Here is a 26062-nt window from a genome sequence, read left to right as displayed (position 1 = left end):
AAGGGGGTTGGATTAACTTTGAAAATAACGCGCTAAATTGCTAAGGTGTCTTGAATGCACCTTCCTACCCAAGGTGATATTTCTTTTTTTATAATTAATAATTATAATTAATCATAATGCCGTGTTTCAACTAGTGGGCCTGCTGGGAACATAATCCTGAAAAAAATACGTTTGGGTTGACTTTCGCCTTAGGTTTACATTATTTGCTATGAGAAAAAAAGATTGCGAAGACCATCAAATCTGCTTCCCTGTGTGAGAATAGGACTCTTTGTGGCATATGGTTTGACAGGTAGCTTGAGCTGGGCCCTTATCGTCTTGCTTTCATTTGGCGTCCTTTCTCTGTGACACCCTGTGCACGTATATTAGTTGATTTCAGTTAAGGCAGAGTCACACATAGTCAGATGGACTAGGCAGAGTCGCCCCCCTTGTGTGTGAGCGGCCAAGAGTATAAGAGTAGAAATCCCGGGGGAGCGGTTTAGACCTTCTTCCGCAATCTTGCAGAGAAGGATGCACAGCTGTGTCTCAATCTTTCTGGCATCCATTAAGTAGTTCAACTGAGAATATGAAGTCTTCTGGTAGTTACTATGAGCATAGCGAGCATTAAAGATAAAAGTAAAAATTATAAATTACATGAACTAAAGCCATGACATATATACTTTTAATTAATTTAATTTGGGACAGACATGCTATCCAGTACACCATCGTGCTGCTGCGACATTGTACTTCTGAATATAAAAACTACTAATAATTAATTCACTAATGTCCATGTTTACTGTCGGGGCTTCATGTGCCAATTATTTTTTACAACCACAAAATGATGACATGCATTTCAAAGAATGAGTTGGATCACATCCTTTATTTACAACCTTATTGTGCGTTGGTACATGAAAAGAGCGAGACAATATTGCAATCTGTTGTCAGGATCTTATAATTTGACAGCAGAGTCATCATCATTCAAATCATTTCATCAGTGTTCAGCCTTATGAACAGGTTTTCCATCACAGTGTCAGTGTGAGCAGCACACTATCCATTTTCGTCATTAACAGCCCCTCTAATCACTTTCCCATGCTTCTTTGTTTGGAAGCCATGAGTGAACTCTGACCTATGTGCTGATACCATTGGATGAAGGAAGCAAAGGAGAAGAAGCAGGCCAAATGATTCTTAAGCATCAAGTGGGCTCTTTAGCTCAAAATGTCAAGCCTCATTTTAATTGTAAATATCCAAATGACCTCGCAACATATGAACATCCTAATAGTAATTTAAAGTTGAGAAGCTTTAATTAAGCATTCAATGTTATAATTAAATAGTCATTCATGTTATGAGGTCCAAATGCACTTGCTGAAAGCATCAAACACGCTCATCATTTATATATTATATATTCTGCACCATTCTAAAGGCCGCTGGAAGCTTGTAGCATAATCTAGAACTGATACCTAACCCGGGGCCCGGGGGCCAGTTTAAGGTCCGCCACCTCATTCTATGTGGCCCACGTATGTGCGCATCATGTGCGTCAACTTCATGTTTCCTCTTAAAATGCCCAAAATTGCAAATTATCTTCACTTTTGATAACACTGAGATATTGCAAGCATTTTTTGTTACTAATCATCCTTTTAGAACAACTGAACAATATTTGTTCAAACATTTTTTCTGGTGTCTTATTAAAATAAATAGTTGTTCATCCATTGTGCATCTGTGATAATATGAGACATACATTTCTATGGGTTTACAGTCACAATAGCCCTCCGAGGAAAACCATAACTACAATGTGGCCCATGGCAAAAATTAGTTCGACACCCCTGAGCTAGATCATCCTGAACAATTAAAAGATTTAGAGCACTGGGGTTGCATCGCTTGAGAAACTCTATGATTATGTAAAATTTGGACTTTTTTCTTTTCTTTCTTTTTTTTTTAAGAATACAAATAGTGTTTAAGTCTCTGGCCCTTTGCCACTTTCTTGAAAGATACCTATCCAAAAAAATAAAGTCACTTTAACTCAAAATGTAACTATAGATATCTGTTTCACTTAAAAAAGAACAATAATAATAAATTAGAACAATAAATAGTAGTGTATTTATTACAAGCAGCAGAGGTATCAAAAGCCTTATAAAAAAAAAAGAAAACACATTTTTCTTTTGGGTTTTATCTAGAGAATTTCTTTTTTGTCCCTGACTTTAGTCCACATAGGATGAATATCTCCCCCCCCCCCAGAAAGGCATTTTAGCATAGCAAGTGATGGATGACCCAAATGAGGAGCAAGTCAGCAAGGTGGGACGGTCAACAGAATGAGTTGCCTCGAGGAATGTGGTCGACCCCTGGCCCTTGTTTTGTCTCCATCCCTCAGACTGCCACCTCAAACACCGCCTGGAATGACGTCCGTGTTTGATCTGTGGAATACATGTTTCTCAACCTCAAATGCTATCACTGCAGCTTGCGTGTGTATATGTGTGTGTGTGTCGGGAGGAGGGGGGGGGGGCTAGTGGAAAAGCGGCATGTGAAGTGGGAAACTGTGTTGGGATAGATAACCCTGCCAGTTGGACCCTTGCATGGTGCCTACGTATCAGGAGCCTGCAGGAGGCGAGCCTGGAGAGTCTTGTCAGGTTGCCTCCAGGAGGTCACTTGACTGCGGCAGGGAGCATGAAGTGCTGATTAGTGTTTGCATCGAGTGGGGAGGGCGGAGATAAGTGGAGAGGAAAACACATGTCAGGGGGGTTGGAGCAGGAGGGGGAACCTCTGGCCCACTAGTTCCCACAGACGTTGCATACACTGCAGAATGTGCTTAGTTAGATCCTTTAGGAACAAAAAGACACATGAACGTCGCTCTCGCAGCGTGACCCGATCTCCGCTGTCTCTCGTCTCACTGTGTTGACAGCAACCATTCATTCGCGACTTGAGTCCTCTACGAAGATATCGTCTTTTCTGTCTCGACGGACAAAGTCCAGCCGCACGGGACTTTATAAAAAGTGATCGGATGCACTTCCAGTCCGATTGAGTCGAGTCCAGTGATCGTTGCCGCTCTTGAAAACAGTCTCAGCCTCGTTGAACTTTTTGATCACTTAATGTCTCTCCTCAAGAGTCCAGCTATCTACAGCCACACTCGGCCACAGCCATGCCGTCGTACTTGTGCTTATACGTGACCACGCCTGTGTCGTCCAGGTACAGGAGTGAGATGGGATCCAGCTTGGTGGGCACGCAACACGCTCGCGCCGTTTTGTGAGGACTGTTGATGTTGACCAGCGTTTGGACGATGGCGTGTTTCGTGGGGGTGACGTGCTTTGTTAGCGGGAACGAGCAAATCCCGGAGCACTCGAAGGCATCGTAACTGCTGGGTGCCAGGATCCAACTGTCCCATCCGATATCCTTGAATTGGACGTGCAGGGGTGTTCTCCTGCAGTGGTTTCCCTTGGCGTTCCGACGGATGCGTGAGCTTGTGTCGTAGATCAGATTGGAGCGCATTTGGAGCAGGTCGGCTTCACCTGGCTCTGATTCGCCGTCGCTGTCGTACCCGTACCTCTCCAGCTCGCCCCACAAGTCATTCTCCAAATCATTTTGGAGGATCACGTTGGAGGTTTCGTGGTCAATCATCTCTTCCAGATCATGCTTCTCATCTCGATGGTCGCTGCTTTCATCATCGGAGAACACGATCAGCAGGGGCTTGTGTTTTTCCTTGATGTTTGTGTCAATCTCCATGTCCCCTTCAGTATTCCCAGTTTCGCTGTGGTCTGTGACGCGTTGCGTGTCGTCTTCGCCGGCCACGCTGTCAATGTGCACCTCCAAACGATGTGTGGTTCCGTGCTCAGATTTACGCCACCGCTGGACGGAAGCAGTGAGGTTGAATGCTTCCCAGCCATCGTCAGTGCCAAACACTTGTCTGGAAGCCAACTCCACCAGATCCATATGCTCCTTTTCACCCACAAAGCCGTCTCCTCTCGCAAAATTCTCACCCGTGACGTTGGCATCTTCGTCGTGACGTACCAGTTCGTAGATAGTGACTTTGCGGTCGACGCCGGCAAACAGGTGGCGGTCAGTCTGGACGAGCGTATAGAGGCGGAGCTCGGCTGCAGTGATGCGCTCATGATGGGGGACTGACACATTGAACAGGAGTGGGTGGCGCCTTACTCCCCCAACACCAACAGTGCTCGAAGAGGAATCTGGGGAATAGACAAGGAAACGTGAGGGATGACGTTAATATTGGTATATCAGAAGGCGGCATAGTTAGCATTGACCTCACACATCACATCTGAAGAAGTCCCCTAAAAATAAATCTATGAAAGTATGATGGTCAACAAATTTCTGTCATTGAAATTAAGGCTTTTGTAGTCAAATCTAATGTAAACTATTATGGACTAAGAAGAAGTCCTCAATAATTAATTAACTTTTTCCCACTGAAGTTTTTGTTCTTGTTTTCATTTAACACACAATGAATAGACAACACTGCCAAATCTGACAAAAATGGAGAGGCGGGGCATGGCGGGGGGGGGGGGGTATTGAGAGTCAGATTCTTGAATATTTTAATCTGTAATTTATCTGATTCTCTGGCTATTTAAGATCTTGTACGTAGTCCATTTTTTGTTCTCCGATATCTCCTATCGCAAATGTCATCTCAATTCGACAAATTTGTGCCTTCCATTGAACTTGGTTACTAAGGCTTTACTTCAAAACTGCATCAAATCACCTGTGTAGTACAGAATTGTATTTAGTTACTTGGATAAGTCAAGAATTTCCTCTGAACATTTATTACAGAAAAACGATGACTGTCATGAAAATACGAAATTATTTTAAAAAAATAAATAAATGGGTACATCCTGATATGTAATGGAAAGTACTCCACTAATTGTTTTCATGAACATTTTAGCATTGAATTGAGTTTCGAGGGCTTATCTTAATATGGTCTATACACGACAGACGTGGGATGCTAAACTGAATTGAATGTTAAAATAAGATAAGGTAAGATAACCTTTCTTAGTCCCACAATACAGATATGTGGAAGCATATGAATTACAATTTCAAAGTCATTAACAGAGCTTCGTGTACCCTCATTTTTGAAGCTGCGGATGATGCTGGCGCTGGGCGCGGAGCTACGGTCATTGGCAAAGCGGTTGTAGAGCTCCATCATGTACTCAGGCGGCTCCTCTCGGATGCTTCCAGGTGGCAGCGGAGGTGGACCCAAGCCAGACAAGTTGAAAGCCTGCAGGAATTGCTCTTTCAGGCTCTCCAGCGCACCCGGCATGATCAGATTATTGTCTTGCTCCGAGTGGGACGCCTCCGCCGCCCTTCCCAGTCCGTCTCCCGGGCTCCACCCCGGAGTGGGTCGAAGCCTCTGGTCGGTGTTGGAGATTGGGCTGCTCTCGCCACAAAGAGGCCCCCGGAGCAACAATATAGAAAATAGCAAGAGCAAAGTCTCAGTGCTGCAAACGGTTCCCGGAAGAGAAACCCAAATGCTCGCCATGGAGAAAAAAAATGGAAATGACTTTTTTGCTGTCACGGTCAATAAAAAGTGGCGTTGACCTTTGTTGTGACAAGTGGGATCTTCTCCGCTGCCTGCAGTACGCCTTGTGCAGCTTTGCCGTTGGCACAGCATTTAGTCTCATGCGCAGCTATTGAGCTACAGGTCCAGTGGCAGCGCGACAGAGGCCTGCTATGGTCCACCTTGTCATCTCTGTTGTCTTGTACCCTTTCTGTGCTTTACGCTCCCTTCCCAGCTTTTTCTCTCAGTCTCTTATCTACGATATGGTGGGCTCTGCTTTGCTCTGTGTGTGTGTGTGTGTGTGTGTGTGTGTGTGTGTGCGTGCCCTCCACTTTGTGTGATGCTGAGCGTGTGTTATCTCACAACTTCCTTAATGAGGATTTTGTAAACACTGTCCTGTAGCCCCTTCCTTGTGGAAGCGCTATTTTGTTTGGGTGGGTGCACCAGAGTTGATTTTTTTTTCATTTGTTTATTTGGTTTGTAAATGGCATGGTTCTGTATGCCGTTGTTGATGCGCCATTGACCATTTCTTTTTGACAAAGTATGCCAGTCTCTTCACACCATTGCATATGAGAGGACATTAAAACACTTGTGCAAATGAAATTGAAATGTAATGAGCTGTGAGGCCCAACGACCAAGAATGAAGGATGCTCAACACCCTCCACGTTTCCTCATGAGTAGAATAGAAGTGTGTCTTGCACATTGTACTGTCAATAAAGTCAATAAGGAATATAAATAGATTTCATGCCAAGGTCGCGAGCCCTTTATTGTTGCACTTGAATTTACATCCGACTGAGTGGGACACAGTGATTCAAAGATCACCGTGTACATGGCACTGTATAACTCACTGGGCCGTCACCAAGCTGCTTCCTGCTGCGATAACAAAATGGCCTCCCCGCCATTGGCAAGAACATTCCTGCTCACCACCTGAACTTACGAATGTTCTCTCATTCCGGAGCTTCTTTGCGTGACCCGGAGATACACTCGGTGCGTCACCCAGATGGGAAGCAATGAGCTTTTCCCGCGCCTGCCACTCATCTGCCAGCGTGACACTTGACAGACGTGCTCTTATCTGCTGCACTGTTAAACTGCTGTCGCAACTGACATCGCACTTTCCTGATGACCCATTCAAGGTTTGATAGTAGCCTGCTGCACACACACACACACACGCACCCACACACGCACACCAAACACAGACACACTACTAGGATTTTGTGGTACATTTCCTGAAATTTTCTAGATGACAAAAAGAATTTAGGAATTCACTGACAGACATTTTCAGACACTCTTTTACCCTAATGTTTGAAAATTTTGAAAAAAATACAAATAAATTCCTGGGATTGAATGGCTGGACTTGTGTAAAGATTAATATGTCAATGGCTGTGAATGAGTTAAAATGTGAAATTTGACCACCAACAAAAACATGCTCATACCTACATATTCCTTATAATACATGGTCCCTCACCACCTAAAATGTAAGCGCACACTCCTAATCCCATCACATCTCGATGGATTCCTCCTGAATCCCATAAAAATCATCCATGTCATTTCCTTCAATATCAGACTCAATGTAATGTTTTTCCATTAACTTTAACATCAATCAAATATTTATATATAATTCACACCGGTAATATCACCAAAGCATACTTGAATGGACAGAGTGGTTTAGAAATGATCTGTGCATGGGACATTCAACGTCATTTTCATAAGGTCTGGTTGTTAAACCCAGGCCCAAAGTCAACCCATTGGTGTATGAATGGATATGTGCATCGGTGAGTGTAAGGCTTTGTGAAGCGCATGTATGGTGTAGATAAAACAGTACACAAGTGCACTCTATTTACTCTTTATAACCCTGACTATACTCATGTGCATGTTTTGAACTATGGACATTACCATAAATGTCCAGATAGTCCGGTTAATGCCAGTAAATTTCCATGGGAATTACGGTAATTTTGCAACCCTACTTACAATCACCATATGTTTTCTCGTTTGACCCTCATGGTTTGATTACGATCATAAATGTAACCACATTTGGAGTCGTGTAATATTTATATAATGTAACCCCCCACAGTCTAATTTACATTGACATGCGCTCGCTTGCTGGCTAGGATTGTTATTGACTTTGCCATCAGGCACTTAGTTCACTTTATCTTCTCAGGACTTTATCTAGTGTTTTGTCCCTGGCAGGATATTGCCTCATTGTTTTGCTTTTCTTTAAAAATCTTGGGCTTTTCACACTTAGTTGGACCATTTGGTGTCTGATATTTTTTCTGATCTACAGCCACTGACCGTAAGAAGCTAAAATAACAGCGAATACTATATAACGCAATACTTTGCAATATAATGTTATTGTGACATTTCACAATACTTTTGCATTATAACGCAATAGGTTTTCAGATTTTACTGCGTTATTTCGCAATAAAAATATCCAACCATCCATTATCCATACCACTTCTCGTCACAAGGGTCACGGGCATGCTGGAGCCTATCCCAGCAGTCTTCGGGCAGTAGGCGGGGGACACCCCAAATTGGTTGCCAGCCAATCGCAGGGCACACAGAGACAAACAAAAATCCGCACTCACAATCACACCAAGGGGCACTTTAGAGTGTCCAATTAACCAACCAAGCATGTTTTTGGAATGTGAGAGGAAACCGGAGTACCCGGAGAAAACCCACGCAGGCACGGGGAGAACATGCAAATTTCACACAGGGAGGCCGGAGCCGGGATCGAACCCACGACCTCTGAACTGTGAGGCGGACGTGCTAACCAGTCGTCCACCGTGCCGCCCGCAATAAAAATAATGATTGCAAAATATCGCAATGTTCGTCCCCATTCCGTCCCTGGGGCGGAATGCCCATCTCTGCAAATTATTTTATCCCTGGCATTATCTTTGATACAGCCCTTAGAATAGCTGCCATTAAACTGTGCTAGAGTATGCAATTGTACTGATTTTTCACATCTTAAACAACCACAGATAATTGAATCTTATACCCTAAATGAGATGTCTGTTGTAGTATCAATTGTCTGTATTTGTGTACTCCACCTCTGTCACAAACCTACCTTAAATACCAGTGCGAATTGAAAATGTATTACTTCAAGGTTTTGTCACATACTGTGTGCCAGTCTATCCACCTTTTTGTCCGGCCGGACCGACTAGTAATCGCCTATAGGCCGGTCCGCCTATCATTTTAAACAATCTTCCGTTAACGTTTCCGTCCAGCAACTTCGACTGACATGCACAAGCACCCCACTGAGCATTATTTGAAATGAAAAAATGACCGTGACATGGAAACCTCACCACGGCCGGACTAAATGCATCTCCTTTTAAGACCTAGAAGCGTCCGCTGCCAACAGGAAAAGAAGCCTCGTCCTGGCCAATGAAGCCTCCCCGGGAAAATAGACGATTACATAGACGGAAAAAATGCGCTTCGGACAAGACTTAGTCCGTCTATTTTTGTTACGTTTTTGTTAAGTCATCTTTCGTTTATCGCCTACAAAATGCGTGTACGTCCGTCGGCGGATAGATGGCCATCACATGGGCGGAGGCTGCTGTGTACTATACGACAGATGATTTCAATTGTGACCATTCACAGAGCAACAGTAATAATCAATCAATTTCCACATGGGCAGAGTCCTTTATTTGCTCGACTGCAAGTACCAAGACATTGTACAAAACATGTGTATCAATATTATATCATGCAGTAAGAATTTGCCCTTGTAATGATTTAGTAGTCATAAGAACAGCTACGGTAATACTGTAGTGGTTTGTGCTCATAATGTCAGCACAATTTTAAATTATAGAAAAAAATATGGACACTGTAGACATGTTTTTATGTGTGAATGTTTATTAAATAGTGATTTAATGTTAATATGTGGAGATACGTCATTTAGATGACTGATTTTAATTCTTTTTTCACCAGTTTTGAATTTTAATTTTCTAATTACAACAAGCTATGCCAGGGCTACACAAGTGGCAATACAATGTACTGCATTATAAAAAAATAAAAAATAAAAAATAAAAAATAAAAAAATACATTAAATTCACATTTAACACAATTGAATTAGCATGCTGGTGTGGCCCCCGCTAACCGTTTTAGTTTTTCCACATGGCAGCTTTCGAAAAATTAAGTGCCCACCTATGGCTTGTAATATGAGACCAAGTCAGACCGCTAGCTGATTTAGCACACTTAAAGTGGAAGTCAACCCAAACATATTTTTTTCAAGAATATGTTCTATGAAAGCCCACTAGTTGAAACAAGGCATTCTGATAAATATTGCGTTTGTGGAATAAGAGTTCATCCACTCGTTTTTAGTTATCTCTGGGGCAGGCATTTTGTCACTTCTGTCGACTGAAAATGACATCACAACTACTCAGGGCTCAGGTAACGACCAATCACGGCTCACCTGTTTTCTGAAGCGCAGCCGTGATTGGTCGTTACCTGATCCCGAGTAGTTATGATGTCATTTTCAGTCGACAGAAATTACTAAATGAGATGGCTAAAAACGGGTGGATTAACTCTTATTTCACAAACGCAATATTAAACAGAATTCCGTCTTTCAACTAGTGGGCCTGCTGGGAACATATTTTTGAAAAAAATATGTTTAGGTTGATTTCCCTTTAAGGGCAGTGGTCCGGTGCCCAATCTTTTTTGCACCACAGACCACTTTCACGTATTTTGACGGACTGAGAAGACCGTCCCGTTGGCAGTGGAATTGCGTTCAACTGCGGCTGCCGCCGCCTGAGTCAAGCCACCGTTTCCCTGAGCGCCAGTAAAGTCAAGCCGTTTTTTTGGGCGGACCAACTGATGGACCAACGGACTTCTGACGGACTAACTATTACAATTCATTTCGGCACAAAAATGACGGACTCATGAATGACGGACGGGTACCCTGGCCGTCGACGGATGACGCACCAGCAAAATTTCGTAAAATGCCCACCTCTGGCAATGCGCCACAATGCCAACTTCAAAATAAAAGTCGTCAATGCCTAAAGGCCTCTACACACCAATTCGACGTTGAGCGTCATGTCCAACTCGGCGGAACACGCGCACCAGATGCTCCAACAACGGCTCTGACTTTACGTGCTACACCAAATAGACAGTGTGTACAAACTTTCCGTTCGTTTACGTGAATGGTATTTCTACATTACAGTCGCATTAAGGTGGAAATTTAAAAAAAAAAAAAAAATTGGACGTACGTGTTTTTCACAGGACGGCAACAATATATTACAGTACTTCTTCTTATATATTGCATTTACGGGCTCTGTGGTTCACCAAAGAGTAGATCTTCGACTTTCTTTCTCAACATTAAATTGTGTTCCAGCGACGCACATTTCAAATGTTTGGGCTTTCCGGCTTTCTTTACTTTTCTTTTCTAATCTGCAATTATTTCCTCCTGAAATGTTTAGCAGCTTTTGCCCCACATTACCCCAGACAGCAAAAGGTAGCACAACGTCTTCAAACTCTCTTGTAAATTTGACCTTTAGATATACCATGTCTGCTCTCTCTGCTGTGCTACAGCGACACATGTCGCAATCAGTCGAAGTAAATGCAAATACGCCTATTATTATGTTGGGAAGGTGAAATGTGGCATCTCTTTGAGGTACTCATTTATCCAAGTTGACGATTAATGGGGGAAGACATCTATTCGAGCAAACATGATAGTGATGAGTTCCTTTGCAAGAGGAGAAACCACAGGGAGCCGCCTTTGAAGACTTTGTTCACATTTGGAAATATGTATTTACTGAACAGATAGCTCTCAAAGGAGCCACCAAAAACTTCTCATCTGGTCTCAGCAGCCAAGAAGAAAGAGTCCAAAGTCCACCAACTCTAAAACAATAATATTGTTAAGTGGGAGTTTGGGGCTTCCGACGGAGAAACTGCTGAATGTCCCGTTGCAATTCTTCATTTCTTCTCTGAGCTTCATCTCGGCTCCGCTCCGCATTTCTGAGGCATATTTCCAAAGCTGCCACACGGCAGCGCTCTGCTTCCAGCATAGACCGAAGCTCAACCACAGTGGCCCTCAGCTCCTTCATCTCCTGCTGCTCACTGCAAGACACACGGATCAGTGGGTTGAGTAGTGGGTCCAAAAAAACAACAACAAATGTTAATGCATCTATATTTGCGTCCAAAAGCATCTATAAGTATGGCATACAATAACCTTTTGGAGGTTGGCTTTTCAAAAATAGATTTCTATCAGATAAAGTATCCCCATCCATTCATCTGTTTTCTATAGCGCTTGTTTAGCACTTTGGCCAAAGGGCGGGGGTACACCCTGTACCGGTCGCCAGCCAATTGCAAGACACATACACTACTACACTACATATATATAACATATTTGGCTTTCCAGCGAAATTTCCGGATGAATCTAAAATATTCCTTAATTAGTCCAACTGTTAAATAATTAAGTAGTCTTTGCAAAATTTGATGTTCTCTTTGAAGAAGCTGAAAGGCAAAATTCATAACCGGTCCATGAAAACATCCACTGCTATGCCTTTCTGTGACTCTTCCAGTCTCTCTGTCATAACCAGCTGATGAGACGGCCACTTTCCTGTCAGAAGATCCTGTTTGAAGTCTTGCAAAGGCGATGTACTGTTGATTGTCGTCTTGGTCCCATGATATCAAAATGTGAACAGCATGATGAAGAAGATTGTTTAAATACCGATACTAACTGAAATAGGAAACGTGTTGGTCAATTCATGGACCAAAACACTGTTGTAAATGTTGCCATTCTGCTCTTTGTTGGAGATCCGCAGTTCGTGCGAAAAGTACTGAAACGCTGAACAGCTGGACATTCAAAAGTTTCAAAAACGTCCAAAAAAGTTTATCTGTAAAGGTTCAAGTGTGTTTTAGGGTGAGCCTGCAATTTCACCCAAAAGCCAAATATCCCTCTCTTTTTGTGTGTAGTGATGTACTCATATCATGTCAATCTCATTCACACCTACAGGATGTACAAGTTAGAGTCAAGCATGCATGTTTTTAGGTAAACGTCGGAGTAAAACGTGGGAAAACATCCACATAGGACGGTCTGAGTCGGGAAGTTCTCAACTGCGAGGCAGACTAATCACTAGTTCACCGTGCTGCCGCCTTGATACAAAATAGTAAGAATATTGATGATAACCAAATTCAATGTTAATCCTCACCCGTCAAGAGATTGCTGGTTGTCTCTCTTCTGTTCAGTCCTGCTGTTGACCTCCTGACTTGAACCACGCCCTACCAAGGGCTCAACACTCTTTTGGGCCAGAGCAGACTGTGAGCCACTGTCAGTTTTGGGGGATCTACAATTACTGGAAGCCTTGTTATCTGATCCATCTTGCGCCCTGAACTTCACGTCTCCCTCCTTGATGCTTGTCGGTGTGCCTTTTAAAAAAGATCCGGACCTGTGGATTTTAAAGATGTCCTCTAACAATGTCCCATTCTTACTTTCCACTAGCTCCTGGACGCGACTCCAGCGGTTGATGGCACCAGCCTTTGCCGCCATCCCCGTGAGGGGGCAATTGAAGGTGGGCAGAGTTTGGGTACGTTTGCGGGGGCTCCCAGACCAGTTGTCAGAAGATGAGATTGAATCTTGCAAGACATCTGGACTGCTGCAGTTTCCTCCCAGGGGACCTGGACTGTCATTTTTCTCCACATCGCTAGACTCGGAGAAACAAGTATCACCCATCTGGAAGAGAAATATGAATTATGAAATGTAATGTTTGTGCATTTGTGCATGTTCTTAAACTGGACAAGTCCTGAAGCATTTCACTCCGCATTGTGTTCTGTGTAGAGCTTGCCTACATTTGGTAGCTGGGCCTTCAGTTGTAATCCACCTCTTAATACTGCCACTATAACGTTGCAATTATAGAATAAGTGAATATAGAAAAATGCGACATAACAGTGCACAACTGTGCCACATTCATCATCTGGAGCAGTTCATAATCATCCATCCATCCATCCATCCATTATTGATACCGCTTATCTTCACAAGGATCGCAGGCGTGCTGGAGCCAATCCCAGCTGTCATCGGGCAGTAGGAGGGGGACACCCTGAATTGGTTGCCAGCCAATCGCAGGGCACGCAGAGACAAACAAACATCCGCACTCACAATCACACCTAGGGGCAATTTAGAGTGTCCAATCAACTTACCATGCATGTTTTTGGAATGTGGGAGGAAACTGGAGCATAGTTCATAATCAATATTTATCTAATAACTTCATTAAAAAACATCTAAAACATCATCAAAAAATACATCATATTTGCTGATTATTAAGTGTAATTAATTTGCGCCGATCGTGTTATGCTAGTCAAACTTGTCTTGTGAGGTCGAATTTGAAATTTGATTGGTTCAAGAAAAAGTCCCATTGGTGAAATAGTTTCAATTACATCGGCCAGCACTAGTGAGTCTGAAGGCATTGGGCAGATCAGGTTGACATGGCAACACATCTTGTTTGAAATCTCTTTGGCCCAAAAAAAAGTACACTGTATACTGGAAACAGTGCAACCAAGACAAAACTCTCCGACTCTTGGTAATTAAAATAAATTCACGTAGTGTATTACAATTAGGTCCCTAATGGTGCAGTAGCACATTTGCCTGACGTTGGTGCAAGCGGTGTGGTTTCAGTTCCCACTCAGTGACAGTGGGAATGGTTGTCGATCTCTACATGTTCCCCGTGACGGCCTGCAGACCAGTTCAGTGCGTAGACTGCCTTTTTTTCCCCAAAGTCAGGTGGTAGAGGCTCCAGGACCATGTGACACTGAACAGGATAAGCTGCATTTGAAAATGGATGGACGAAATACAGCTTGTAAAAATAGAAGTTGTTTCATGACTTCCCACCACTGCTAGGCTAGCGGGTGGGGTTGGCGCTGGGGGATATTTCAACGACATGCCAAGTGCATGTCGGAGCATTCATGCATGACGTGTGAAAAAAATTATGTCGCAATGCATCCTTTCGCACAAATTGGGGACCCCCATGGATAATGGTGCCCTATGCAGTGTGCGTACAGGGCGCGGCGGCCCTCGGTGTGTTACAATAAAATATATTGTAAAAAATACATTGATTGGCCACAGTATTATGACTCCACTTATACAATGTACTAGAGCTCCGAAACAAGAAGATACGTTAACAAAAAAAAAAGAAAATGGAAATAATGAAAGGAAAATAATGAAACAAAGAAAAATAATGCACACTTTTTAATTACAGGGTCAGACAGATATTAATTTAACAATATGGTCATTGTTGTGGTCATAGTCTTCTTCCTTGCATCAAACATTTAGCAATGCCTTCGTAAAGGCAGAGGATTAGATAGTGTTTATATTGTTATTTACCATCTTACTATTGACTTTTTGAACAAATGTGTATTTGACCCAAATAAAAAGAGCTTACAATATGTATTATTCATCGGTGGTGTTGAACTGTGACTGTACTATACATGTTTATACTGTTTAGTGTTCCTGGAAATTGTGGCTTTTGTTTTTGTCAAATATTGGGTTTACTTTTAATAACGGCTCATGCCTTCACCTGTATTCAACCAGAGCATTCATTCCGGGGGGAATAAAAGGGCTGAATACTATCGTACCTCAGTAGACCCCCAGCCCACAAAGTTGCGAGGAGAGTTCTTCTGGTTGTCAGCCTTGTTGGAGGGTGGGGAGGGAGGCACGTCGTTGCATAAAGGAAACAAAGTCTCATGTTGTCGGATCATCACCGTCATCAACTTCTGGATGTGCGGAGTTGCTGAGAAGAAAACAAACCCAAGTCAACCCAAACAGATTTTTCCAAGAATATGGTCCATGCAGGTCCACTAGTTGAAACGAGGCATTCTGATAAACATTGTGTTTGTGGACTAAGAGTAAATCTTTTAGCCATCTTTGGGGGCGGCCATTTTGTCACTTCTGTCGACCGAAAATGAAACAGGTCAGCTATGATAGGGTCGTTACCTGAGCCCTGAGCAACTGTGATGTCATTTGCAGTCGACAGAAGTGACAAAATGGCTGCCCCCTGGGGTGGCTATAAAAGGGATGAATTTTGCTGCTTGACTCATATTCCACAAACTGAATATTCTTGAAAAAAAATGTTTACCGGTAGGTTGACTTCCCCTTTAATGTCTCATGTTTCTGATCAAGTGCCATTAAGGTTCTTATGTGTAGACATGTTTCTTAATTCATTTTATTTTATTGTATTTGTGCAGAGACCTTCTCATGACCACTTGGGTAGGAAATAATGGGAATTTCACAGATGACAGCTGATATTGTTTTTCCATTAAAATTCTGAATTCTCGAACTATACAATAGTTTAGAAACGACAACAAGCTTGCCATGTCACACTGCTGTCGAACTGTTGTTTTTTTTGTGACGTGTTAGGGTGTTAACTGTTGTTTGTTTGTTTGTTTGTGACGTGTTAGGGTGTTTGTCTGTTTTGTCATTGTTGCTTTGCTTGTTTTTTTGTCTTGTCATGTGTTTAAATGTCCTGAGGCGCCACCCAATAACCTTTAAGTAGCTTCCATGGGGCGTCTCTTTCGCATGTAATTGTATAGTGAGCTTCAGGCTGCCTGTCTGACGAGGTGTAGAACTGCACTGAGCATATTCTGCCCCACTAATGCCCCACTAGCCAAGCAAGGTAATCAGAATGACAGAAACAGATTGTTTTGATCAAGCTTATGTCATGAATGCTCTGTAATTAGACTGTGCAGCTGTACTTCACTTTATGGTTTTCCAACATAATTGGAAGAAAATGCTTGACATGCCCTATAGTTTGTCTCATGCTAGGATGCACTTTTAACATCACTCCGGAGCAAGACTATAGTCTTTAGCTACATTTGCATATTCTCACTGAGCTTGTGTGTTTCTATGAACTGTGTATTCCGCCACGCTTTCTCTCACAGTCAGCTGGAGTAGTATCGAGCTCTGTGATCTTACAGTGTAGAAGCACTATTGAAAATGAGTAAATGGTTGGAGATGTACATTTATCTTGGTTATTAATCACATAATCATTCTGCCTTTTTAGTTGCACCCTCCCGCAACCTTCACAATGTCAAATAAGCGTGTCTGCCTCACAGTCATTAGTTCTGGGTTTGAATTGCATCTTGGCTATTTCCGTATCGAAATGTGTTCATTGAGGACTCGAAATTGCCCACCGGTGGTTGTACGTTGTAATTTCCCCGGGACCCTGAACAGGATAACTGGTAACGGAAGAGGATGGATGGAAATGTTCGTACCCTTCATCACTGAGATGGGGTCTTCTAATTGTGGTTTGAGCAGGTTGATCCCCATCACTGTGGCCAGGTTCTCCACATTCATCTTGTTAACTTCAGAGTTCAGTTGAACCTCAAATAAGAATCTGTGGAACAATCAGGTACAGGGTGGCAGTTGCTGTTTTGATTGAATTAATTCTGGTTGTACTTTAAAGCATTCTACAGTTATTAGCCAGACATACATATATATATATATATACACTTTTTTTCATATCTTGCAATACTTCAGCTCACCGGCAGACATAACTTAGGAGATTGTAGTTGATTCTAGGCAGGAGGGCGATCTGTTTGTCTAAGTTTTCTTTACCCTGAAAGGACACACCACGATTTTGTCACACGAGGGCACACATGCCGGACATTTTCATATACACACCCGTACACAAAGTGTAAGCACATCTATGGATGTGCAGACAAGATGTATACTTGAGGAGGGACATACTTCTTCATTGCCAGAGTCCAGCATGTTGGTGCAGTCCAAAAAGTCTTGGTACTGAGTCCATGGCACCACAGGTTCTGGCAGCTCCCGTAAGTACAGCTTGAGCAGTGACGCCACCGTGTGGACATCTGTGTCACTGTGAGGAAAATGACATACATATACATATACATATATATATATATATATATATATATATATATATATATTGAGCTTTTTAGGGCTGACTCCTAAAAAAAACAAGTCCATAGCAGTAATCTGTCTGCTTTACTTTATATTTTGGCCACAAATCTCATTTCCATGTGCTGAAGTACCCATTGCGGTGTCTAATGATGACTGTACATTTACCATTTGGCACCTTTAGCACACACAGACAGCCCAAATGGTTGACTGATCCGAGCTGTGTGGAAAAACAAAGCTTATCATATTGTGTAACACATGCACGCATCCTCTTGCATGCGCAGCCAGAACAGGATGTGGTGTCATCTGCCCCCCCAAGTATCTCTGCAGGTCTCTCATATCTCCCTGTTCTCTTACACAAGACCTGTTGGTTCCATTTACCCTTTTGCCACCTTGTCTGCAAAGTTAAGGGGGAGTGTGATCTCCTTAGGAAATGATAGGCGCCAGTTCACCCATGACCCTAATGATGGAAATAAATGGAGAAGATGCAGGAGTAACACAGAGGAAGTGAGTGACCTGGGGAAGGATGGCCTCTCTCCAGCGTCGAAGGCATCTCTGAATTGTTTGACACTGTTGTCTTGACCAGGGAGGCGGAAGATGCCCTCCTCATTTAGACCATGTTCTCTGATATACTCCGCACACTTCTGGACCAGGATGGGCACCATCTGGGGCCCAAAACGTTGTTCATACATCACTGTGTCCTTCAGACTTTTTCCAAACACTAGAGGGGCACAGAAGACATTTGACTCTCTCTCTTTCTCTCTCTCTCTCAAGAAGATGTTGTGACATATTATCTTATATATTTCTTAAATTGCACTGTTCAAACCCGGAAAATAGTGGCTTATGCTTATTTACATGAAAACCAAAAATATTCTGAAAAGCCTTATTTTGTGAAGTAAAAAAAAACAACTATGCAAACAACTGCAAAAAAAAAAAAAAAAAGAATAAAATCACAGTGACATGCTTCATTTAGCTATTGCCGAAGCAAAGCGTTATCTAGTAGGATTTGTAGATTTAGATTCCTGTTTTTTAACTGGACTGTTTTAAGTACAAAGTAATTTGATGTTACTGAACCTCCACTCGGAACACCGATGACTCTGCGCAGCGTTCGGACCCACTCATCCATATCAGTTTGGGAGTTGGCCATGAACACATGAGGGCATCGCTCTTTATCCGCACTTGTACCTGCCATAAATAAAAATGGACTGAATATCAAATACAAGAACAAGGTAAATTAATCTGACCGTATGTCAGTCCGGAGTGAGTGACACAATATGCATAGCAAAGGCCAAAGAATAAAAACTGTGTTTTAAAGATGGGCAGAGAGGGGGCTTGCCTTACAATACAAATCTTACCTGGTATGATTTCAAAGATGTACTTCCCAGGTTCATCTGAGTTTGACGAGAGTTCATTGACCTTGCTGAACGGAAGCTGGATAAAGCCCTAAAAAAGAAAACACTGTAAAAACAAGGCCATGGACAAACATTCAGTAAATATACCGACTCAAGGCATGAGCCACCTGAAAGGGGATTCCTAATAAAGACGAATGAAGTCGAAAAGTTCAATTTATTTCCGTAGTTCTGTTCAAAAAAAGAAATTCGCATCCATGAATCCATTCATTTTCCAAACTGCTGATTGTCACGAGGGTCGCGGGCGTGCTGGGGTCTCTCCCAGCTGTTTTCAGGCGGTAGGCTGCGTTCGCCCTGAATGGTCGCCAGCCAATCGCAGGGCACACAGAGACAAACAACCATTCACACTCACAATCATACCTAGGCACAATTGAGAGGGTTCAATTAAGCTACCATGCATATTTTTGGAATGTGGGAGGAGTACCCACGCAAGGCAAGGGGAGAACCAGCAATTTCCACACAGGAAGGCCGGAGCCCGGAATCAAACCCTCGACTTCTGCACTGTGAGGCGGATGTGCTAACCCAGGGGTGTCCGACTCCAGTCCTCGAGGGCCCCTATCCAGCATGTTTTAGATGTCTCCATCCTCCAACACACCTGATTTGGAATGCTCAGCTCATCAGCAAGCTCAATCAGGTGTGATGGAGGAGGGAGACATCTAAAACATGCTGGATAGGGGCTCTCAAAGACCGGAGTTGGACAACACGGTCGTCCACCATGTTGCCTGAAATTCATACACTATGCAAATTCTTAAAGAATTTGCAAGAATACCCAATTTCTGCATTCTAAAATCATTGTTTTCTGTAGATAAGATACTACCATTTCTTGAGAGAGTGAATTTTGTGTTTTTGTTTGCGCTAAGCAATGATCCTCCAAATGATTTTTAAAAAATCATGAATTACTTAACCTTGTGTGAAGTGTCTCTGTAGAAGAGTTGAATTTTTTGAACTGAAATTAAGTTTTCCACACTCTTAAAAATGCAAGGTCAAAAAAAAAAAATGTGGTCAAATTTCCGTACCAAAACAACACATTTTTTTGTGGAAGTGTAATTGTACAAATCAACCTAGAAAGTTGAGTCAAATTGACCCTAGTGGATGGTCAATCCATTTTTTTTCAACCAGAATTGGGTTATTTTTGACCCAGCAGTTTTAAGGATGCATGATATTCTAATTTATTGAGATGCACTTAACTGTATCAAATAAGGTTGCGGGCACAAAAACACAAAACATGGCTTGCTGTTGATTACGCCAAATGTATAACACCTCAAACAATTTGTACAACTTATATTGTCTCTCTTTAAAAAAGAAAAAAAAAGTTATATACACACCAAACTCATCCGAGCATGTTTTTAAGGACCTGCCTTTGTTGCATTGGGACATAGTTGTGCTGGAACAGAAAAGGGAATTCCCCAAAGTGTTCCCACAAAAATGATTTGATTGATTGATGGATTGATTGATTCATTCATTGAGTCATTCATTCATTGTCAAAGTGTCCTTGAGCAAGACACTGAACCCCCTGTTGCTCCTGATGCTGTGTCATCACTCGATAAATGAGGTAAGAGTGTGAAAGCGCTTTGATTACCAAAGGTGGAAAAGCGCGATACAAGTGACAGCCCAAAAAGAAGCAGGCGTGTAGCTGGTAAGCAAGTGTGTGGATTTTTACAGCTGTTGGACCAAGATAGCAATAGTTTGCCTAAAAGCCCCGCCGACCTGAATGAATGGCAAATGTTCATGCATTTCTTTTTCATTCATGACAGAGAAGGTTGCAATCATGTCAACATTACATGTTATATATATGTTATGGGTATCAGTGTTTATTTGAAGATTTTTGGGGGGGTATAAATTATATATATATTTTTTTTCATTGCATTTTTACTGGCAGGAGTCGCCTGTAGAGTAAATAATTCATTTGTTTAAATCGATATATTGCCCCACGTTCGGATCGAATCAGTGATCAAGTATCGTTTTTTTTTTTTCAATATTTTTTTTCCAAATTCGCAGATTGCGGCTCGACAATCGTGTTAAGCCTATTTTGGTTTTGGTTTCATTTTGGAAAGAAAATGTCTCGATCAGCTCTTAAATTCAAATCTTGTTGCTGTTTTTGTTGTCATTGCTATATCGATGCAAACAAATCTACTTTTAGTTGTACTAGGCATTGAAAATCAACAGGAAACTGAAGAATCAAGGGCGGTCTACATTTTTTCCATGGCTGTAGTTGATGGTAACTTTCAACAGAATTCAGAAAAAAAAAAAGAAGCATTTCTTACCAGGATGGTCGTTTCGCGATCATCTTTGTGGTAGGTTAGAGTGCTCCCCCTCAGCACAAAGTAGCGCTGGTGCCAGTTCTTGACTAGAGACCTTTGTTGTTTCTTGAGCCAGCCAGCCTTCAGAGGCCTCTCCATGGACTTGGAGGTGCGTCCTGAGCCCAGAGTCGCACCTGAGCTTCCCTCACCGGATAGTACGCTCTTAGAGCGCGCTGAAACACGGGAAGCGAATGAAGAATGACAAAAGGAACAATTGTCATACAGAAAAGCAAGAGAAACTTCTGCACTAGTCGACTGCAGCGGCACTCTTCCTCTTTTTGACGTGAATGTGCACCGGCCTCAATGGGTGGAGAGGGCTATTTCTGCTCTGCATTTATACTTTCCGGGTGAATAGAAACTGCTTCTTTGTGCCGTTCAAGTTCCTGTTGGGCATTGTGCACACAGCTGTTATTGGTTTTGTAGCAATATTATCATTCATTTGGACAATACACAAGAAAAGGTCAGCTGCGTAGTACTGGGCAGTCGCAAAAAGTGGCACACTATTCTGAAAGTTGTGAGATCAACAATTCTTGGCGTAATAAAAGAAGTGAGGTCGAGGTGTACTCGCTGCAGACATGGTAGGGATCAAGTCCAGGCTCAGTTCATCAGCTGTGTTTTAATTCACTCGTCTTGTGACGCAAAAATGGAGAGGAAGAGAAGAAGTAGGGAGTCGCTGGGGTGAACAGGAAGTTGCTGTACCGCTACTCACTGGTCTCCAGCCACAAGCTCAAATATTCTTTGGTCTCATTTGCAAAACCATCCACCATCCACCATCCATACACCACAAAGTGACATTCACGATTAAGTCAAGCACCACAAACAACCAGTACCACAATTTCAAATTTGCATTTTTAAAATTAGTTATATTTGGGTGAAAATAAGTCATATTTTGCTGTTATTATACATACGAGTGGTCAGTCCACGCGCATGGGGGTTATTTTTGCACATTACTGACCAATCTAATGTGTCAAAAATGGCTTGCTCACTTTCATGATGCCATGCAACTGATTGAACACACTTGCCTTTTTTGGGGCCTTCTGTGACTAATTTACTAAAATAAAGTGACTAATTTGGAGGTACAAGATTTCGGCCCGACACCAGCAATATTTTACTTACTTCCATGAAGAAAATCGAGACCACACACACACACACACACACACCTGACTGAGAGATGTCATCAAAATGGGTCATGCAGTGCTTATAGTGGCCCAGCATCTTGAAAATGAGTTTCAGTTTCTTTTAGTGGGCAGTGTGGCGGACTGATAGAATGTAAGGACGGAAGCACTTTAAAAGGACGAGGACGGAGGGGGGCGGAGGACGATTATTTTTATGAATGAGGACGGAAGGGTACCCAGGTCGCCGACGGAGGACAGACCGGAAAAGAAGGTTAAGTGCCCATCTGTGGGTCTTACAATGCCCAGTAAAACAATGTGAGAACTAAGGCCTAATATTTTTGCATATTTGGAATGATATGCAGGACAAATATAGAACTTCAACAATTTTACAATTTTGAGTGAATTTATTTTTGTGAAAAAAATGTACAAAATGATCTTGCTCTTAATGTTGGTTTCTTGTTCAGCAGTTTTGTACCGTCCTTGAATGGTAATTTTTGCAATGGAAAAAAAATGACAGTAATTGGTTAATTTGTTTACTGCAAACTCTTTGTTGGGGTAGGATAGTGGTGCTTGTATACATGCATTGAACAATGTATTATCAAAAATGAAATATGAATGAATGAATGAATGAAATATATTACGTGCATGTATTTTGCACGTATTTTGTCCATATTTTTTTAAGAAATCTGTTTAGGAAGTGTGTGGTCCTATGTTGTCCCCCAGTAGCACTGATGAATAATTATGGCCCCCTCCAGCATTTAAATTGCCTATCCATGGTTTACGTACTGCAGCAGAGGACAAATGTAACAACGGCATCTGTCCGCAGCACTTGTTTCATTCTAACGTTTCTCCTTGCATGCTGCATGCGTGCAATCTTTGTGTGGTGTGTGACTCGAAATATACAGCGAAGTGTGATTTAAAGTTCCTGAGAGATTATGAGAGATTATACAGAGTACAAAAAAAGGCATAACAGCCATTGGTAGAGTATTTACTAAATTCCTTGGCCCCCCTGTCGCCACCCCTATCATTGGCAATGAATCTATCAATAATCAATTCAAACTTTTATTGTAAATGCTCCTTATACTGTCACCATAAATGTGTGTTTAGAATTTACTACTCAGCCTGTTTTATGTTCGTCCCTGGTCCAACGCACGTGATTCAAATAATCAACTCATAAGCAAACTTTGAACAAGCCTGTGAACGATCCCTCATTTGAACTTACTTCTTTTTGTATTTATAGATACTTTTCATAGTATTCGCAGTGCAAGGTATTGCCGCAAATTTAAGTTGTACCGTCATTATGTCAGGAATGCTGGTACAAACTGCAAAGTTTAATCAAAGTTAAATGTGCTATTATCTTAATTGCCATTATTGATAATTTGTGCATACCTTAAATAATTCGGGCTGTAAAATAATGATGGTTACATAAGAGTACCTGCCTGCTGGAGCAATATGTTGTGATGATCCATTTAGTCGAGTAACTGCAAATACTATAAATGACTAGTTCTTAGTCAATGAGCAAAATAATCGTTTGTGGCAGTCCGAGCTCATAATTGTTATTGTATAGCCTACACAATCTGGGGTAGTGCTCAACACTAATCATCATCATCTTATTCAAGTGACATGCATAAAATTTGCCAGGGAATGCAGAAAATGAAACCTGAATCAGAAACGTGTGTGGATGCCAGAAACGTGTGTCCTTGTGTGTGCAGGTGGGGGGTTATAACTACCATTCTCCCAGCTGAACCTCCCCAGGTAAAACTGTCTAGTACTGTCTAGAACTAGTACTATCACCGCAATAAGTGGTATGGAAAATGGATCGATGATATATCACACTTAAACCTACAACTAGTGAGCAGTTAGTCGAGCATGAACACAAATCGATGCAAATTTAGCGTGCTCAATTTTACATCCAGATTTAATATATGAATTGAAGAACTGGGGACACACACCTTAAAGAGGATGTCAACACAAACACATTTTTTCCAAGAATATATTCTATGCAAGCCCACTACTTGAAACAAGGCGTTCTGATTAATATTGTGTTTGTGGAATATGAGTCAAGCAGCAAAATCCAGCCATCTCAGGGGTCTTCCATTTTGTCACTTCTGTCGACATCACAACTGCTCTGGGCTCAGGTAACGACCAATCACGGCTGACCTGTTTTCTGAAGCTGAGCCGTGATTGGTCGTTATTTGAGCCCTCAGGGCATCTGTGATGTCATTTTCAGTCGACAGAAGTGATCAAATGGCCGATCCCTGAGATGGCTAGATTTTGCTGCTTGACTCATATTCCACAAACACAATATTAATCAGAATGCTGTGTTTCAACTAGTGGGCCTGCTGGGAACATATTCTTGAAAAAAATGTGTTTGGGTTTTTTTCCGCTTTAATCACTTAAACCCTTATCTCACTGAGCGGTGAATGCTTGCGAATGTTTGCGAATGTTGGTTGTTCGTCAGGGTTCATTCAAGGTTGCAAAAGGTTGCAAAGACGTTCGCAAGACGTTCACAGTTATACTATAACCAAGAAATTGTTGAAAAATGTTCCCCAAAATTTATATACAGTACCAGTCAAAAGTGTACATCATGAAGAAATATTGATGGAAAAAATGTGTTATTTAATGTGTTAAAAATTTGGTATTTTCTCAGTAAACTTTATGATGTGGATGGTGTTTTATGACCTGCAATGAGTTTCAGTTCACGGATGTGAATTATAAGAGTTAAGTGCTTGAATTTCTTGATCTCTTATCGGGCTGCTCAATTAGGAAAAAAATATTAATCACGATTATTTTGGCAGTAAGTGAAATCACGATTATTCAAACGATCATTTATTTTTTGGTACAAAACAAGAAAATGTTTGAACATAAAAAATATAACGGCAAATAAATTTATTTGAAACACTATAATTATGTAAGTTCCTTTAGTCCTCAAAAATGTATAAAATTAGTTATTAGATTTTTATTTTTTTTTAAAGGTGCACATGTATGATTTCCTTTTGCAAACAAACAGTGCGTTGGATATAAATGCATATTAATAATCGTTTTTTACGATTATGCCAATTTTGTCATCGTGGAGTGTAATAATCGGTTTTGTAATTGAATTTCGATTAATTGCAGTCCTAATCTCTTAATGTGTTTGAGAGCATTTGAATTTGAAGGTGTTTCCAAACTTTTGATGGTACTATCCAAATCTTAAGAATCCCTACTGAATTGAAAATGAAGCAAAACACCCAAAGCTTCCAACAGGCACAACAGATAGTTGAACAGGATGCGACTTCCTGCAATTGTGGTAGATTCCCATTCAGTCTAAGTCAGCACTAAGATGTCACAGCATGTGAGCAAACCTCTTTTATCACAATGTTGCAATTAAATACCCCTAGGGAACAAGGTGTGTTATTGCTCTGATCCCACCAACCCAGGTGAGCCCAGTTTTAGTAGGCCTAACTCTTATCGTCAAATTACATTAGTTCATATTTACGCGTGAAAAACAAATAGTAATACAGTATAAGGTCACAATCCAACATTTGGATCAATGGCCAAAAATGTAGTCCCATCTCTATAATACAATTGTAATGCATTTGACCCACCAGGTGGACCTTCAGGCCACCATATCAAACAACTATCATATACTTTTTTATACCCCGTCTTGATTTAAGATGACGACAATTCGCGGTTAGGTTTAGCATAGCCAAACTTTCAAATGCAATTGAAGTGTGATGTCAGTGAAGGTGGCAAGGCCACCGGCTTACCAATGCGAGCTGACTCAACTTTGAAGGTGCTGAAATCCCAGTTGCGAGGTAGTTTCAAAGACATACTGTAGTCCTCAATTTAGTGCACAGGTCAGTATTTAATTGTACACGCCCGCGCACAGTCATACATACACAAGGCAGATATCGCAAATCACACTTCCTGCTTCCTGTGTGTTCATTTTT

General features: G+C 41.8%; 2 protein-coding genes across 2 annotated transcripts; both read right to left on the bottom strand.

Annotated features, from left to right (window-relative positions):
• Positions 1 to 2212: 2212 nt before the first annotated feature.
• Positions 2213 to 5461, bottom strand: bmp10 (bone morphogenetic protein 10). Its single transcript, XM_086030842.1, has 2 exons — positions 5032 to 5461; positions 2213 to 4148 (listed from the first exon to the last, which is right to left on the bottom strand). The coding sequence occupies exons 1-2, from the start codon at positions 5444 to 5446 to the stop codon at positions 3079 to 3081; spliced, it is 1485 nt and encodes a 494-aa protein (XP_085886968.1). The 5' UTR covers positions 5447 to 5461; the 3' UTR covers positions 2213 to 3078.
• A 5715-nt stretch (positions 5462 to 11176) lies between these two features.
• arhgap25 (Rho GTPase activating protein 25) lies at positions 11177 to 26030 on the bottom strand. The gene is made up of 11 exons (XM_086032086.1): positions 25880 to 26030; positions 20980 to 21188; positions 18662 to 18749; positions 18381 to 18491; positions 17823 to 18027; positions 17133 to 17265; positions 16928 to 17001; positions 16658 to 16779; positions 15023 to 15177; positions 12607 to 13127; positions 11177 to 11512 (listed from the first exon to the last, which is right to left on the bottom strand). The coding sequence occupies exons 1-11, from the start codon at positions 25941 to 25943 to the stop codon at positions 11311 to 11313; spliced, it is 1884 nt and encodes a 627-aa protein (XP_085888212.1). The 5' UTR covers positions 25944 to 26030; the 3' UTR covers positions 11177 to 11310.
• Between the last annotated feature and the right edge of the window lie 32 nt (positions 26031 to 26062).

The sequence above is a fragment of the Filicampus tigris genome, chromosome 5 (genome assembly GCF_054856515.1).
Source record: "Filicampus tigris isolate MCC_2025a chromosome 5, RoL_Ftig_1.0, whole genome shotgun sequence".
NCBI classification, from domain to species: domain Eukaryota; kingdom Metazoa; phylum Chordata; class Actinopteri; order Syngnathiformes; family Syngnathidae; genus Filicampus; species Filicampus tigris.
The sequence above is the reverse complement of the archived record's forward strand: the minus strand, read 5'-3'. Positions and strand labels throughout refer to the sequence as shown.